At 36.4% G+C, this 18,870-nt stretch overlaps 1 protein-coding gene across 2 annotated transcripts; it reads left to right on the top strand.

Moving 5' to 3' along the window:
* Window positions 1–22: 22 nt before the first annotated feature.
* On the top strand, window positions 23–17,019 carry trip13 (thyroid hormone receptor interactor 13). Of its 2 annotated transcripts, none has more exons than XM_051719353.1 (14): window positions 23–79; window positions 2,150–2,277; window positions 4,685–4,838; window positions 8,213–8,339; window positions 9,141–9,196; window positions 9,298–9,388; window positions 9,498–9,570; window positions 9,662–9,725; window positions 9,811–9,897; window positions 11,618–11,724; window positions 12,666–12,819; window positions 13,569–13,681; window positions 15,052–15,121; window positions 16,102–17,018. In XM_051719353.1, exons 2-14 carry the CDS (start codon window positions 2,195–2,197, stop codon window positions 16,195–16,197), a joined length of 1,275 nt encoding a protein of 424 aa, XP_051575313.1. In that variant the 5' UTR covers window positions 23–79; window positions 2,150–2,194; the 3' UTR covers window positions 16,198–17,018. The 2 variants fall into 2 exon arrangements, with proteins under 2 accessions (XP_051575313.1, XP_051575314.1); XM_051719354.1 differs by having other exon boundaries at window positions 36–79; window positions 2,161–2,277; window positions 16,102–17,019.
* Window positions 17,020–18,870: the final 1,851 nt, after the last annotated feature.

The following is an 18,870-nucleotide window of genomic DNA, read 5'->3' as shown; positions in this document are numbered from 1 at the left end:
CGCTGACGTCAGTAAAGTCTCAGGCTGACGTCACCGTTTGCGCGGTAAGCTCGAGTTTGTCAGTCGCTGAATTGGTGAGGTGAGTGTGTTACATGAAACAAATTCACTTATTTGTATTATATGTTAATACATATAATTTTTTTTTTAAATAATAATCAACGCAATACATGTAGAATTATGTCAGCTGAATACAGTTATGTCGTGTAAGATTTGATTTCGGGATAGCGCGTGATGTTTAGGACGTTAAAGGATGCGTTTCGAAACCTAGTGAGCTGCCTAACTAGTAGACAACATTTTAACGCACTTACATACATTGCCCAAAAATGCTGACTAGGTAGGCAGCTCAACAGGCTTTGAAACACTCCAAATAGGCCTTAATAAAAGTAGTGTGAACAGTACCATGGTAAGATGATGAACCGAATGATTACTATATTCATGTACCATAGTATTTACTTTAAAGAATACAGTAACATAAACTAAGTTTCCATCCAAGGTTTATTATGAAATGCAAATTATGGCTAAAATTTCACAAGTGACAACATAATATTTTTCCGTTTAACTCTTGCATGTAAAATGTAGTGTCACATGACAGAATTTACCCCAATGGTTAGCCTGTGTTAATCATGACGACAAGGTATACATCCTTGAAAGCAAATTTATTGTACATGATCATGGATTGATCTTAACTGCATATATATCCGATGCTGCAAACATGACACTTCCAGGAGTGCCAACACAAATATCTCGTATCATGCACCTGTCATCGACAAGTACAAGGAGAACAAATGAATGGCCACTCTTTGCGATTAATTTAATTGCAGTAATCATCCGTTTATTTATTAAGTTGCATTCAAAATAATAGATGACAGTCATGGAATTAGCCCCAAAAAAAAAAAAAAAATCTAATTCTATAAAATTATTGTTTAGCTTACTTTTAAAAAAAAAAATGCTGGCAAAATTCCCTGTATTAAAAAAGAATAAATTTGCCTACCAAATTAATAAAGCATTAAATAAAATAATTACCAAATGAAAAAAATAATATTTTTAGACCTATATGCCATTTCTTTACACAAGCTTAAATTAGCCGTCCTGTTCTGTAGACAAAAAAAGTCGGCTGAATGACATTCTCAGAAAAGACTATAAACTATCAGAACTATTTGTCCAATGCGGAGTTCACTTTCAGAAAACGAGCTTTTGAACATTTTAAAACTTTTAAATATTTTAAATATAACCCTCTTCACCTCTGATCGCATTTGCTGAGCTTCTTCAGAAAATGTAAATTGCATTATGACACGAAAATTAATTTTAGTTGATAATCAAGTTCAGTTGGTCGTTAAAAGTTGCTGGACATAATGCAGTTGTAATGGCGATGCTTTAGATTAGATGATTGTTCAAAATAGCCTGTTGAATATCAGGAATGTATCATATGTAAACCCTGATATTACACCACATACATTTTTCTTTAATAGCTGTGCACACGATGGATGGTCCTTATACTAAGACCGAAAGTTTCCCCCACTACTTGGTGCAGGTTGCCAGATTCGCTTTTGGGTCGGAACCCGTGGCAGCCTGCGATAGGCGCAACATCAGGACCAATATTACAGTCTTATCAGAGCAATTTTGCATGCGCAAGATGATATTTTGAGTGCCAAAAAAATTTCTGCACGCGCAAGATGAAATTGAGCGCAAAAAAAAATTATTTTGCACGTGCAAGATGATATAACACAAGTTATTTTTTGCATTTTTGAACTCAGTTTAATTTATCTTTAACAAAGATAAATTCATTTTGAGCAAAAGAAAATCAATTTTGTGCTTGAATAAAGTTTATTTTAATGTGAGTTCTTAAATTTTGCATTCTTCTCCTACCCACTCTACGTGCAAAATACCTTTTTGCACTCTTAAAATATAATCTTGTGCACGCAGAATATGTTTTGTGCACTCAAAATATAATTTTGTACGCACAGAATTGTGGCACAAGTATAACTCTATACATATCCTCCCATATGATAGTGTCATGGTATTGTTTTTAGTATAGGGGTTCAGTTCTAAGATCGTATTTGTCAAGCCTATAAATCTGATTATTTCTTCACTTCACCTGGATCACATTTGACTTTTGGTTGTTTTAAACTGACTTTGTGTTGTATGTAAGTTACTCTGTAGTGAGCTGCCACTTGAGTCAACTGCACTTTGAGTAATGGACATTTCTGATCAACACATGACTGAGGTTGGCATAATCCGTCCTGACGTGCACATAGAGGTTCATGTGAAATCTGAGAGGTATGTTATGAATTAATGTATGGAAGTATATTAATGACAAATGTCTTTGAAACAAAAAAGCACATTAATAGGACTACTTGAAAAATAAACCCAATGCATTAACAATGCTTGCCATTTTTGTTAAACTGTTTAAAATTACTTAATTGTTTATTGTCAATTTAGTTTAATTTATTTATCAAAACTGGCAATTGACCAAGCCCTCACCCTGCTGCTCTTGGGCTTCATCAACACCCGACAGTGGTGAAGCTCATTAGCAGTATCTAAAGATAAATTGGTCATTCACTTGTCCGAGTAAAAAAGTTACTTGTCCAGAGAGAAAAAAGGACATTGAAGTTACATGCTCAAGTAAAATGTCAAGGTTTATGTGTATATTTTTCTAAAATTCTGCCCAACCTAATAGTGTACCTATGCAATCAACTCAGTTCTCTGCGACAGAAATGTGAACTGCACTGGGTAAAGGAGGAGGCTATTGTCATATGATAATTATTTTATATTATGAATGGTAGTCAAATAAAGAAAAGCCTCCATCGCCATCATTTACAGCAGGTGTGCTCACACTTCTATAGATTGAGATCTACTTTTTCATCATGTTATTGCAGAAAGATCTATCATGTACAATAAAGACTATACATTATCACAATACCAAAATTTCAGTAGTCGGTCGTGAAATTTGTCGATTCTCAGTACCAGCTTCAAAACCACAACAAATAATAAAACTAGCTAATATGTTAAATATGAAAGAATGGTTTTAAGTTCTTAAGTAATTATTCAAGACTAGTAAACAGTCAATAATAAAATAACAATAAAAATTAATAGTTTTAATAGTTTTTAACAGCAGTTTCAAGTAAACGTTCAGAATGAAATGCAACATAAAACTACTACTGGTCTTCACTATATGATTATAATACATGAATACTTTTTTTTCAACCCAATTTGGAATGCCCAATTCCCAATGCGCTCTAAGTCCTCATGGTGGCGTAGTGACTCGCCTCAATCTGGGTGGCGGAGGACGAATCTCAGTTGCCTCCGCATCTGAGACCGTCAATCCGCGCATCTTATCACGTGACTTGTTGAGTGCATTACCACGGAGACATAGCGTGTGTGGAGGCTTCACGCTATTCTCCACGACATCCACGCACAAATCACCACACCCCCCACCGAGAGCGAGAACCACTTTATAGCGACCACGAGGAGGTTACCCCATGTGACTCTACCCTCCCTAGCAACCGGGCCAATTTGGTTGCTTAGGAGACCTGGCTGGAGTCACTCACACTAGACAGCAGCAGGTCTATTAGGTCCGATATTTTAATACAAATTCTCTTTATTCTCTGCCATTTATGTTCACTTTAGACATCACTCTCTGTGTTTACATGAATACCTCACCAAGACAGGCAATTTGGCGGAATTTTGAAATATATTTGACATGTTCAGAACACATATGTCGCCTGTCAATCAAAAAGGGCGCAGCTGTTACTAGGTCGCTTGAGAATTATAATATGACATGCTCTTGATTATTTTCAACAGCAGAATAAGAATATGAACTTCCTAATAAGTGACACAGGCCTAGGCTATCACAAATATAGCCGGTTATTTTTGTTGTTGTTGACATTTTAATCAGTCTGCTTGTCCGGTCGGGCAAGTAAAATTCTCTTTCACTTGTCCCTTCAAAAATCGCGGACAAGCGCTAACGTTGATCCCTGCACTGTATCTACAGCACAAGGAATCATAAAGCGCTACCAGTAGACCGATTCCCAAACAAATGACTCTTTTGAGCCAGTTCTTTTGAATATATAGCACAAGCGACAATGTAATCGGATTCCCAAAGAAGTGACCCTTCTGAGCCGGTTCTTTTTAGTGAATCAAAAAGACTTGAATCAGTTGGAGCTGACTGAATTAATTGACTCACTCCAAGTTAACCAAGAAGTGTTACTGTGTTGTGTACTTTGTGTTCAAATGCAAGCCCTATTAATGCAATGTGTGTTTTTTTTTAGTTATTGTAATTCAGCATGATTTTTCTTCAAAGGCACTTGTCATTGAAATACTTCCATATTTAATGGCCTTTATAATATTCTAAGATTGGATACTGATTTAGCTAGAACAAATAAGGATCTGTTGGATAGAATATGAAACATGTGTAACACTTTATAACTTAATACTAATACGTAAGTTTTAATAATAACTTACTTAAGCCATTAACAATATAATTATGTAATTCATGTACATCCATCCAGATATGAATATGATAATGTATATAAACTTTCATGTAAACTTCAAACTCTTCCAATTAAATTCTTGATAGTAAAAATCAGCCCCCTCCTCTCACACTTTTTTCACTCTGAAAAACAGTAAATTGGGTTGTTAACTATATTTGCTCTGTGTTTGAAATGGTCTGAATGTATGTTTACAGCACAGTGAAAAGATCTGACGTACGGCCGCATGTGTTGTCACTGCTGGATCGACACAGTTCGATTTTAGGGTGCTACAAGTGGACGGAGTTTGACGATGAATTTCTAACAAAAAATGTGGAGTCAATTACTGTAGCGGATATAACCGGTCAGAAAGTAAGTTTTTTTCTCCTCATCTCTCTAGACCTTCTGCTTTATATCTTATAATACATGCTTTTAAAATATTTTAATACAACACTACCTGAGAAAAGTTTGGACACACTTGACTAAGTGCTAGATAGGTCTCCTCACCCTGAACAACTTTGCCTCTCGAACTATTGCTGTCAATCAAATCGTTGTTTTAGCATCATCAATCATTTGGAAAATCTACTTTTGCGAACTAGTCCTAGGTTTTTCACCCGGCAGCAACAAAACCTGTACGGGAAGAATCTTTGGACAGCCAAGATCAATAATCAAAATTATATGTCATAGCTATGACAAGGTAATAATAATAATAAAAATGGGCGTGGCCAAATGTACCCAAAACCCTAAAACTCATAAACGACAAACCCGATTATCATCAAATGTTGTACACATATACGACATGTTATTCTTTAGATGTGTGCAAAATGTAATGCAAATGGGACAATAGGTGGCACTATAATAGTTATGAATGTTATAAAGCCATAACTTGATGGTTATGAACATAATGACATTTTATCACTATTTTAGGTGATATCTAACAACAAGCATATACAGGTGCATCTCAATAAATTAGAATGTCGTGGAAAAGTTCATTTATTTCAGTAATTCAACTCAAATTGTGAAACTCGTGTATTAAATAAATTCAATGCACACAGACTGAAGTAGTTTAAGTCTTTGGTTCTTTTAATTGTGATGATTTTGGCTCACATTTAACAAAAACCCACCAATTCACTATCTCAAAAAATTAGAATATGGTGACATGCCAATCAGCTAATCAACTCAAAACACCTGCAAAGGTTTCCTGAGCCTTCAAAATGGTCTCTCAGTTTGGTTCACTAGGCTACACAATCATGGGGAAGACTGCTGATCTGACAGTTGTCCAGAAGACAATCACTGACACCCTTCACAAGGAGGGTAAGCCACAAACATTCATTGCCAAAGAAGCTGGCTGTTCACAGAGTGCTGTATCCAAGCATGTTAACAGAAAGTTGAGTGGAAGGAAAAAGTGTGGAAGAAAAAGAAGCACAACCAACCGAGAGAACCGCAGCCTTATGGGGATTGTCAAGCAAAATCGATTCAAGAATTTGGGTGAACTTCACAAGGAATGGACTGAGGCTGGGGTCAAGGCATCAAGAGTCACCACACACAGACGTGTCAAGGAATTTGGCTACAGTTGTCGTATGCCTCTTGTTAAGCCACTCCTGAACCACAGACAACGTCAGAGGCGTCTTACCTGGGCTAAGGAGAAGAAGAACTGGACTGTTGCCCAGTGTTCCAAAGTCCTCTTTTCAGATGAGAGCAAGTTTTGAATTTCATTTGGAAACCAAGGTCCTAGAGTCTGGAGGAAGGGTGGAGAAGCTCATAGCCCAAGTTGCTTGAAGTCCAGTGTTAAGTTTCCACAGTCTGTGATGATTTGGGGTGCAATGTCGTCTGCTGGTGTTGGTCCATTGTGTTTTTTGATAACCAAAGTCACTGCACCCGTTTACCTAGAAATTTTGGAGCACTTCATGCTTCCTTCTGCTGACCAGCTTTTTAAAGATGCTGATTTCATTTTCCAGCAGGATTTGGCACCTGCCCACACTGCCAAAAGCACCAAAAGTTGGTTAAATGACCATGGTGTTGGTGTGCTTGACAGGCCAGCAAACTCACCAGACCTGAATCCCATAGAGAATCTATGGGGTATTGTCAAGAGGAAAATGAGAAACAAGAGACCACAAAATGCAGATGAGCTGAAGCCCACTGTCAAAGAAACCTGGGCTTCCATACCACCTCAGCAGTGCCACAAACTGATCACCTCCATGCCACGCCGAATTGAGGCAGTAATTAAAGCAAAAGGAGCCCCTAGCAAGTATTGAGTACATATACAGTAAATGAACATACTTTCCAGAAGGCCAACAATTCACTAAAAATGTTTTTTTATTGGTCTTATGATGTATTCTAATTTTTTGAGATAGTGAATTGGTGGGTTTTTGTTAAATGTGAGCCAAAATCATCACAATTAAAAGAACCAAAGACTTAAACTACTTCAGTCTGTGTGCATTGAATTTATTTAATACACGAGTTTCACAGTTTGAGTTGAATTACTGAAATAAATGAACTTTTCCACGACATTCTAATTTATTGAGATGCACCTGTATGTAATTGATTTACTGATTTACTAATTAAAGTGCTTTAAAGGCTTGAACCCCGTTAATCGCTGCTTGCAGCTATATTCTTAAATACCTTTTGTGGTTTATGCTTAAATGCTTGAAATTAGTTTTGTAGACAAATATAAATTGTGCCTATGTGTGAATATCTTTACAAACCTAATGTTATATTTAAAAAAATAAAAAATGTTTGCATTACAACCGTGAATTAAAATGGATTTTTATTTTGGATTTTATGTAATAGACCTAACAAAATAGTCCAAATTGTTGAAGTGGAATTAAAAAAATACCTTGTTTAAAAAAAAAAACTGAAAAGTTGTGAGTGCATATGCATTCACCCCCTTTGCTATGAAACCCCTAAATAAGATCTGGTCCAACCAATTAACTTCAGAAGTCACGTAAGTTGATTATGGTCAGCCATTGTGCAATCAAAGTGTCACATGATCTGTCACATGATGTCAGTATAAATACACCTGGTCTGAAAGGCCCCTGAGTCTGCAACACCAAGGTGCTCTCCAAACACATCAGAGACAAAGTTGTGGAGAAGGATAGATCAGGGTTGGATTATAAAAAAAAAAAAATATCACAAACTTTGTACATCCCACGGAGCACCATTAAATCCATTATAACAAAATGGAAAGAATATGGCACACTCAAGATTTCTGTTTTTTTGTTTGTGTCAAAATAAAAAATACTTTGCACCTTCAAAGTGGTGGGCATGTTGTGTTAATCAAATGGTACAAACCCCCCAAAAAATCTGTTTTAATTCCAGGTTGTAATGCAACAAAACAGGAAAAACACCAAGGGAGGTGAATACTTTCGCAAGGCACTGTGTATGTATATATACATATATATAACAGTAGTTGCATTTTGGAACTACCGTTATCGGCAAAAATCTATATCGATAGTTGCCGATAGTTTTTTCATCATTTCAAAATAAAAGTCCCTATTTAAGACTTCACTATTAATTCAGAAATTTGGAAAATAGCAGTTATAAAGAATAAGTAGATGTGTCCAAAACTCACAGGTAGTGTAAGTCAGTTTTATTACAAGTCTATTTTCACAATACATATTGTTTTAAAGCACCTTTAGTTAAAATAGTGTCTTATAGTGTGTAGTGTCTCTACATATTATGTATGTCACATCATGTAATTATTCAGTCTAAGCTCTCTTTTATATACGTGTTTTTATATCACGCAGCTTGTGGATCTGAAGGCTCATAACCTCTGTGTCCATATTTTCTCTCTGAATGACGACAGTCCAAACACTCTCAATCTAGAGGAGGAGGAGGAGCTGTCTGCTGCCAATCATTGGCTCCTCCCAGCAGGTCAGTATACATGACACACCCCCATCCAGTGCAAATCTCAATCACAAGCTCATTTAAAGGTAAAAATTCACCCAAAATTAAAATTCTCACCTTCATGTAGTTCCAAACTTGAATGCAGTTATTTTACGAGGAACACAAATAATTTTTGAACAATCTTTACACAGCTTTTAAGGGCAGAAAACACATTTTAAGCACCATAAAGCTTGTGCGCTACATTATTAAAATCTTCTAAATCCATATATGAGTCGTTCTTCTCTGTAAAATATTCCCCTCTGCTGCAGCTCTCAAACCTGATTCTCCATTCTGCATATTCAAACTGGTGTGTCATGTTTGCTCACAACACTGCGTGAAGATTTTTCAAAATATTTCCATTTGCATTGCACAGAAAAAAAAAAAGAAAGGTGAATAAATGATTTTTCATTTTTGGGTGAACTGTTTATATTATTTTGGATCAAATGCACCTCTTTGTTTATCACGGTGTCACTAGTTCTAGAATAACTGTCCTGCAGTCTAGATGAATTTTCCCCCGTTTAGATCGGGAAATAAACTTGGGTTACGGATGAACTAAAAATGGACATGAATTTTTGGGAGACTGCTCTGTAAAAACTGTTAATTTAAATGCACAATCCAGAAATAGTACTAGCCAAACGATGGTGTGGAAAAGTCAATGTGACAATTGTGAAAGCAGTACTTACAGTAAGTACATGTTGAGGGAAATCTACACTAATAGATATCGATCTATAAATGCATATAGTCCTAAAGATGAGTCCAATAGTAATACAGTATCTTCATGTCTTGTAGCTGAGCTTCATGGCATTTGGGAAAGCTTGATTTATGAGGAAGACATCAAAGAACAAGTAAGACACATTCATGCACATGTACCACCAAAGAATGAGTACCACCAAACCCTGCTTGTTGGCGTACTATAACAAAATGTTGCCTTCATTTTGGTCTCCAGCTCTTGGATTATGTATCCACAACAATTTTCTTCTCTGACAAAAACGTTGACAGCAATTTAATTGCCTGGAATCGTGTGGTGTTACTTCATGGTAAGACTTAATCCACGCAATTGTAGCTTGTTTCAAGTCTCAGCAATCTTTATTGAATATCAGCTCATGGCGTGTTTACACAGTTGCTGTATCTCTCATAAACCCTCAGGGCCGCCTGGCACAGGAAAGACATCTTTGTGTAAAGGACTTGCCCAGAAACTCTCCATCAGACTGTCTGGCAGGTGTGTGGCATCTTTCATAACAATAAAAGGCAGCTTTTGAACATCCTTTATCTAGTCACCGTTCGTTTACATGTGTTTCCATGCTCTTTAGATATCCGTACAGCCAGTTTGTGGAAATCAACAGTCACAGTCTCTTCTCGAAGTGGTTTTCAGAGGTATAACTGAATTCATCACATCTGAAACTGCTCTCTGAAGTTCAACATAACTCCATTAACTGATGAGATTTTTTTTTTTTTACAGAGTGGAAAACTCGTCACAAAGATGTTTCAGAAGATTCAAGAGCTTATTGATGATAAAGACACCCTGGTGTTCGTCTTAATAGATGAGGTTCTGTCTTTTTTTTTTAATTCATCAATGTTGGAGGGCCTGGGTAGCTCAGTGGGTAAAGACGCTGACTACCACCCCTGGAGTCACGAGTTTGAATCCAGGGCGTGCTGAGTGACTTCAGCCAGGTCTCCTAAGCAACCAAATTGGCCTGGTTGCTAGGGAGGGTAGAGTCACATGGGGTAACCTCCTCGTGGTCGCTATAATGTGGTTCTCGCTCTCGGTGGGGCACGTGGTGAGTTGTGCGTGGATGTCGCGGAGAATAGCGTGAAGCCTCCACACACGCTAGGTCTCCACGGTAACTCGCTCAACAAGTCACGTGATAAGATGCGCGGATTGACTGTCTCAGACGCGGAGGCAACTGAGATTCGTCCTCCGCCACCCGGATTGAGTCACTACGTCACCACGAGGACTTAGAGCGCATTGGGAATTGGGCATTCCGAATTCATTAATGTTCTTCTTGAAAGAAAATGTCATTTATGTTGTTGCATCACATTCATCCATGATAACAAAGAACAGCTTTAAATGTATATTTTGTCATTTACTCTCCCTCCTCTTGTTATACTTGTAACCTGAATTATTCATAAAAAAAAAAAAACAAGATGTTTTGCTAAATGTCCGAGCTTCTGTTTTCCATACAATGAAAGTGGATGGTCATTTATGCTGGCAAAGTCTTAAAAATACATAAAAGTATCATAAAGGTTGTCCATACAACTTATGCGGTATATTTTAAGTTTTCTGACGTAATTACATAGCTTTGTCTCTTTTTAAAGACGTTATTCACTAATAATCTTGCCCTCCAACACAGCTTTTAAATCTACGTTTGCAGTCACGTCTTTAAAGGGATAGTTCACCCGAAAATGAAAATTCTCTCATCATTTACTCACCCTCATGCCATCCCAGATGTGTATGACTTTCTTTCTTCTGCTAAACACAAATGAAGATTTTTAGGAGGATATTTCAGCTCTGTAGGCCCATACAATGCAAGCTCCAAAAAGTGGTTTAATTCATGTTTTCTGAAGTGGTCCAGTTGGTTTTGGGTGAGAACAGACCAAAATATAACTCCTTTTTCACTGTGCAGTCTTTAGGCACAATCATCATTTCAAGCTCGACTATACTTCCTAGTGCTTGATGCATGCGCAGAGCGCTCGAAGGCGCCATATGTGTAATCGAGCTTGAAATCACGATCGCCAAGGAGACTGCCTGTCATGATTTATAGTGAAAAAGGAGACCTTACATTTTGGTCTGTTCTCACCCAAAACTCATTTGGATCGCTCCAGAAGACATGGATTAAACCACTGGAGTCTTATGGATTACTTTTATGCTGCCTTTATGTGCTTTTTAGCGCTTCAAAGTTCTGTCCACCTTTCACTTGCATTGTATGGACCTACAGAGCTGAAATATTCTTATAAAAATCTTCATTTGTGTTCTGCAGAAGAAAGAAAGTCATACACATCTGGGATGGCATGAGGGTGAGTAAATGATGAGAGAGTTTTCATTTTTTGGTGAACTATTCTGATTATAACGATTTGTGAGCTTCAGCAGACATGGGAGAACAGATAATCAAGAAATAATGACTTAAATTTTTGGCTGTTTTGCACACATGACTGCAGAAGACATGAAATGTAGCATACGAACTTATGTATAGGTTTCTTTTGGGATACTGTTATGGTGCTTTTATGTCATTGTTTTACTCAATGAACATCATGGGTGTGTTTGTCAGGTGGAGAGTCTCACAGCTGCACGGAATGCCGCTCAGGCGGGAACCGAACCATCTGATGCCATTAGAGTGGTCAATTCTGTCCTGACTCAGCTCGACCAGATCAAACGGTCAGTTTCTCATGATCCGGGCTTTTCTCTCCACTTACATCTACAAAGTCAACATGAAATCAAAATAGACCCCATTTACTTTTTTTAATACACGTTCTTGGTCTTATTGTACTCTGTTCATTGGTGCACCAAATGAAAAAAATGTTAGTCTTTGGAATCTTTCATCAAAATGTTATAACTCTCTCCACTTCTCAAATTACTTTCGTTTTTGGCTGAGGTCATGAATCCCTCTTACCTTTTTCTCCCAATTTGGCATGTCCAATTCCCAATGTGCTCTAAGTCCTCGTGGTGGCGCGGTTACTCACCTCAATCCAGGTGGCGGAGGACGAATCTCAGTTGCCTCCGCGTCTGAGACCGTCAATCCGCGCATCTTATCACATGGCTTGTTGAGCACGTTACCATGGAGACGTAGCGCATGTGGAGGCTTCACGCCATCCACCGCGGCATCCATGCTTATCTCACCACGCGCCCCACCGAGAGCGAGAACCACATTATAGCGACCACGAGGAGGTTACCCCATGTGACTCAACCCTCCCTAGCAACCGGGCCAATTTGGTTGCTTAGGAGACCCGGCTGGAGTCACTCAGCACACCCTGGGATTCGAACTAGTGAACTCCAGGGGTGGTAGCCAGCGTCTTTACCACTGAGCTACTCAGGCCCCCAATCTCTCTTACTTTAAAACTTCTCCCCTCCAACCACTCTGCTCTATTCTGCCACGGAACTCCCCCGTTTCCCAATTCAATACATTTCTGATGGATAAAATCTAGCCATGCCGTACTTTATTCTCACTGAATGTCCAGTGTCACTCAAATACACCAGATTATGGAATTAAAATGGGTTTCAACTGGCATTTCATATTGACTAACGTTTTTGAGGGCTTACTGTGTGTTGCTGTCATTTTCCATTCATATTCACATGAACCTTTGGTTTTCCTGATTCAGACACCCGAATGTGGTCATTCTCACGACATCCAACGTCACAGAAAAGATCGATCTGGCCTTTGTGGACAGAGCTGATATAAAGCAGTACATCGGCCCTCCAAGTGCCAACGCCATATTCGTCATCTATCTGTCATGTCTGGAGGAACTCATGAAGGTGTGTGTTCCAGTGTTGGGGAAGCTACTTTGCTACTTCTCAAGCTACAAGCTTCTCATAACTTAAAATTGTTAAACTACATTCAAGCTACTTTAAAAAAAAGTAGTTAGCTACACTACAAGCTATTACAAAAAGTAGCTAAATACTTTGAAGCTATTTAAAGAAAAAATATTTTAGATATACAACAAGGATGATATTCCCATACAAAAATTAACCATGTTTATTACAGTCATGTTTACTCTATGGATATTACAGTATTAGTGTAGTAAACCCATGCATGGTTAATTTCTGAAAGGGTACAAACAAATTGGTCAACAACATTAAATTGAACATAAATGTATACTTAATGTACAATAAACTAGAAAACACCCTATTATATTTAACTAAAATTGAAATATAGTGATGAATGGCAGCAATACACGAAATATTCAGCTTTTTAAAAAAATGGCAAAGTCCCTATTAAGCTGTGTGGGGCTCAGGTGAATCATTTATGTGAACTAGTATATCCTTGATGTAAACCTGGATGGAACACAGTACTAAAATACTCTGACAGAAAAAGACTGAGTGCCACAAAATAATACAATGGCTATAAATAGACAACTTAAGTTTATATATGTGTTATTCACAATAACAAACACGACACGACCCGTGTGCTCCGATTCACAAGAAGATGACTCTTATGAGCTGGTTCTTTTTATGAGACTTCTTTACTATTAGAGATGAAAGTCTGCTGATGTCTTTCTGTGCAGCGTCAGATCATCTACCCCAGACAGCAGCTGCTGAGTTTAGAAGAACTGGCCACCATGAACTTCATGGAGAGCGACGTGACTCATCTGAGTTTGATCCTGAGGAACATCTCCCAGTGAGTGCTTGAGTTACATGAGAATTACTGCAGTTACTGTTTAACTTCATTCATTTAGGCCTCTAGATTGAATAAACACCATTTGCTTTTGCAATATTAGGATTAATGGGTGGATATTTCACTCCAAAATCAAGGAAAATGCTTAAAGGAAATGTAGCCTATTTTTGTTTTTTTTTGCATTGTTACATTTTAATGATATATTACAACAAACATTAATATAAATATATTTATACTTTGTCTCAAAGAACTTGCAAGAAATTGTCTAGTCGTCATTTATTTTAATTATTTAAATATGTAAAAAATAAATAAATTGTGCATAGTTATTTAGACACATTTTTACAGGTATTAATCTGTGATACAAGTATTTGTATACATGCCATAAAATCAGTGGACATTATTAATAATTATAATTATAAATATATAATTATAATTTGGGCAAAATCTTCTGCTGTTTTCTTGTGGATTATTTTCAATAATAGGATCAAATGGACAGATTTAATTCATATAAAACTTTATTGGCAAGAGAAACATAAGTGTACATTGCCAATGCATTATTAGACACTATACGTACAGATATAAAATATATTGAATGCTGAAGTTTAATTTGCTGATGTTTAAAATCTCAAAACTATTATTTTCTCTGGCTGCCGTTCAGTCTCTTCAAGTATACCTGTCTGCAGCTTGATGAACGTCCATACTGCATTAATTGCGTTAATTTTTTCTGAGACGTTACACAAAAAATATTAATCGCAGAAATGAACGCAGTAAATTTCCCAGCCCTAAATTATTGTAATAATTATTGTAATATGAAAAATATATTTTTGCATTTAATTGTAAATGATTTATACATCATAGATGTATTATTTATTCTGCCTTTATACTGATAGTAGAGTTTATTTAAATTAAAAAAAAATAATAATTGTAATACAGTAATTGTTGAGAATCATCTTTGAATTACAATAAACATTGAAACTAAAATGTCACCGAAAACATTATGGTAATGCTGTGTGAATAAATGCTTTAAATGTCATAGACATAATGTCACAAATAAAGAAAAAACATTGGAAATATTTTAATTATTTTAAGAGTAGACTTCATTTTCTATTTGATTCATTTTTGATTATTTTTTGGTGAAATATTTGGACGTCCTAAAAACAGTTTCCTTTTTTTAATTTTTTTTTTAAATTTTATTTTATTTATTTATTTATTTTTTTTTTGGAGTAAAATATGACCTGGACATTTTTTATATTTTCTTCAAACAAATACATTAAATTACTTTGGTTTCCCTCTTCAGGGTTGTTCAGCGTATATATCATATAATGCCTTTGAGAAAGTTTATCTTCACGATTCTCCTCTCTTTCTCTGGACAGGAAGAGTATTGGACTCAGTGGAAGGACATTGAGAAAAGTACCGTTTCTGGCTCATGCACTCTATGGAAAGGTACATGTCTTCAAATCAGTGTAAAATAAATCAATGAAGATAAATTTATGCCTAATAGATTTGCATGTGTAGAACAAGATTGGTTAAAGCATTAACGAAGTTACAAACATGAAATATTTGCATGCACAGAGAAAGATTTGTGAATGTGCAATTAAAATTGCAAGCATAAAAAAGTTGCATGCACATAAAATGTTTTGTAAAGGTGTAAATCAAGTTGCAAGGCACTATTTTAATGCTTTGCGTAAGTGTTATTCTGTATCTTAATATTAACATAAAATAAATGCACTCCGTACTCTTCCGACTTTCTATTTTTTTTATTTTGCCCTTACACTTTTGCCACTGTTTTTCACCTAAATACGACCGAAAACATTGCAAACCTGCAATTTAACGATATGCAAGCAAAGAAGGGGGTGTCTGCCAATGATAAGTTAAAGTAATTAATATACTAAAAATAGAAAAGAGACATTTGAACATATTGAGATTCATATTTATTTCAATAAATGGTGTCATCTAAACTTTGCACACAATAAAAGTGTATTAATATTTATTTTTTATAAATATATAAGAGAGGAGGGATACTGTTCTGCCAGAGGAAATATAATTTGATTGGTTACAAGATGCAGGTGGACCCGGCTCCCCCTCGTGCTTTCAAAACTCTTGAGAAAGTCGTGCTAAGTCTATTTTTAAAGTCTATTTTTCTTGCGCTTGCAACTTGATTTACACCTTTACAAAACGTTCGGTGTGCATGCAAAGTTTTTTACACTTGCAGCTGTATTTACACTTTCACAAGTAAATAATTGGATATGATTGTAGAATGTGTGCTCACAGGTGTTTATCTGCATTTTAGAAAGACTTTAGACATGATCCATCCAATCAATCCAATGAGAATTTAAAGTTGGAAAGGTTTTGTCCTTTTTATATGGCAGAAAATTAATGTTCAGTTTTCATCTGTTTTGTAAAAATGTCTCTGCTGTTTCTAGACCTCCACGATGACAGTCGAGAGTTTTCTGAATGCTATGGATCGCGCTGTGGACAAACAAAGACAGGAACAGGCCAATTTGGTCAACTGTGTTTGACAACAGAAAACAGCTGTTGTATCTAAACGGTTCTCTTGATGTTCCTTGTTTTTTCATTCATCACCTGGAAATCGCGCAACCTCTAAACATGGGCGCTTTTGTCACCTGTTGTTTGCACGTCCCATAACAAACGATGTTGACTTGTTTTATTTCAAGTTTGAAAGTTTAGACTTAGCACTTTGTACCTATTTGGGAGCATTATATTTTAGGTTCTGTTTTTCAGTTCCATGCTAATATGTTGAAGTTGTGGTATTGTACATGCAATGCAGGCGATCCGTACGCACATCACGTACATAAAACAGATTGAAATATGCACCAGAGCAGTTGTGCTTTGCATATGTAACCGCTTGTAATTTTTTTCAGTATGTTACCTTTTTATATACAAGTATATATTTAAAACATTCGATTAAAATGAGCAACATTTCTCACCCTCTAATTCTTGTTTTTTGAATTAAACTGAAACTCCTAGTCTAAATCATGCTTTACCAGTAGGTGGCATAATGGTCCTATTGCGGACAAAAACAGACGTCACTATAAATGTACATTTACTGTATGTACTTAGACGCTTTAAGTGGTGACCCCGGGACAAACAAACAATGCCTGAATGTCACTGCGTTAGATAAAATATCAAGTGTCATTTCTTTTAAGGAAAGATGCACAGGCACACTTTTCAAGCAAAACATTTTTCAAGTTCAGTTTGTTTGGTTTGAAATTATAAAACAAATGTCATCCAACGCAATGAAATGTAGACATTTTTTGGTGTCCAGATGCTTCGAGGCTACTGTAACAAAGTGTCGAATGAATAAATGTCGTGTCGTGTCCCAAATGAAGAAAAAATACGTTGACTGTTCGGACTGAAATTAATTGACTTTAAATCAGATTTTAATTTCAGACTACAAACGACCAAATGGATTTTGCGCTCTGTCTGAACAAAGCTCATTAGAAATAGTGAAGCTGAATTCAAACCAAGTATATAACCAACTTTAATAACTTTGTATAATTTGAGGGGATTTAAGTTATAAAACACAAACTAAGATATTTAGGGAATATTCTAGGTTCAAAACAAGTTGAGCTCAATCGACAGCATTTGTGGGATAATGTTGATGATAACCAAAATATATTTCAACTCGTCCCTCCTTAAAAAAAACAACAAATCTTCACATTTCTGCCATTTAAACCATCCAAAAATTGGCCCCATTGACTTCCATTGTAAGTGCCTCACCGCAACCTCGATTTCTGCTTCTTTTTTTTTTTTTTAAAGGAGGGATGAGTCGAAATTAATGTTTGTGTTAATCAATATTATTCCACAAATGCTGTCAACTGAGCTTAACCCGGAATATTCCTTTTAATTAAATAATTGATGCATTTATTCAAACTTGTGTTGTTTTCACACAACGTTTGACCTTTGGTGTTTAGAAACCTGTTTGACACAATATTTGCATTTATTACTGACTGCTTTGGTGTGCCGATCGGAAAGTTTGAAGTGAGAATCTGTTTTATGCGAGTCCCAAAATCACAAAGAACTGCTTGACGTGTGTCATCAGCGTTTGATACCCGATCAAACATGTAAACACCTGCAAACCATCACTGTGCAGGTATCTATATCATATTTCTCTGTGAGATTAAAACACGTCAAGCTGTGGCGGTGAATTCAGACCAGATAAACAAACCCATAATTGCCATGTCTGCAGGCCTGACAGTTCTTCCAAAAACATGCAGCTGTTTAAATGTAATCAGTGGAAGAAGGGAATTTTTTTTTTCATTGTTTTGTTGTTGCATTTACAACACTTCTGTAGTGAGAAGCTGCCAGTGAGTTTCTATAAACTAAGCAAACAGTATAATGCTGCTGAATTTCTCAACAGGTTTTCATGTCTCTGGCCTCAAGCGATGGAATATTGATGTAGCTGCCAATAGTAATGCATTAGGTAAAGAGTTAATAGACTTGTGGGCAACAATATCACACAATAACATGAGGCGTTTGATGTTCAGGGTAATTAAAAAGATTGCGTAGAGTAGGGATGCAGCAGTGTGAGATGTTGACTGTTAGATTACCATCTGAGAAAAAATCGCGGTTAACTGGTTTGACGATTAGTTGCAAATTTTTTTTTTATGCAACAGCAAAAAGCATATCAATTGAATGTTTAAGTACATGTGTTTCTTAGGGATATATGGACCCATACAAAAGGAAAACTGCTAAATACACAATAAATGTAGAGAAGGTAGGCTATATAATAAGAAACGCAAATCCGCTTATCGGGTGCAAAATGTGCTTCAATGTAACTGGAGTGCTTGGAGTCGCTCCAGAAGATTATTGTGGTTGCACAACAAGTAGTTTACGGCATACAACAGTTTTGTCTTCTGCAGCAGTTTATAAAAGCGATCCGTTGTCTGTCAGACACACCACTATAAAGAATCAGCAACAGGCTCCATAAAAATACTGTCCTCACAAATAAACGTGCACTATCCATAATAACGGGAACATTGCTTAACCCTTGTGCGTCAATTAAAAAAAAGTTACTCAGAGGTCATTAGAGGACAAAAATGTCCAATGGCGTCAAAAAACTGCCATAAAAATATTATATATTAATATTATTTTCCACTTTCACTGACTTAGATTTTTTTAACCAACATCAGTCCTGATCATAACTACCAAATATTCAAGTTAAGTTTGTT

The sequence above is a fragment of the Myxocyprinus asiaticus genome, chromosome 15 (assembly GCF_019703515.2).
Source record: "Myxocyprinus asiaticus isolate MX2 ecotype Aquarium Trade chromosome 15, UBuf_Myxa_2, whole genome shotgun sequence".
In the NCBI taxonomy this organism is placed as follows: domain Eukaryota; kingdom Metazoa; phylum Chordata; class Actinopteri; order Cypriniformes; family Catostomidae; genus Myxocyprinus; species Myxocyprinus asiaticus.
Note: the sequence above shows the minus strand (reverse complement) of the source record. Positions and strands in the feature narration are given on the sequence as shown.

What these genes read in the sequence shown, in the direction of transcription:
- trip13 (XM_051719354.1), top strand. Translation starts at nt 2,195, where the DNA reads ATGGACATTTCTGATCAACACATGACTGAGGTTGGCATAATCCGTCCT. An exon ending in GTTCATGTGAAATCTGAGAG is followed by an intron (nt 2,278 to 4,684) that starts GTATGTTATGAA and finishes GTATGTTTACAG; the next exon opens with CACAGTGAAAAGATCTGACG. An exon ending in CGGATATAACCGGTCAGAAA is followed by an intron (nt 4,839 to 8,212) that starts GTAAGTTTTTTT and finishes TATATCACGCAG; the next exon opens with CTTGTGGATCTGAAGGCTCA.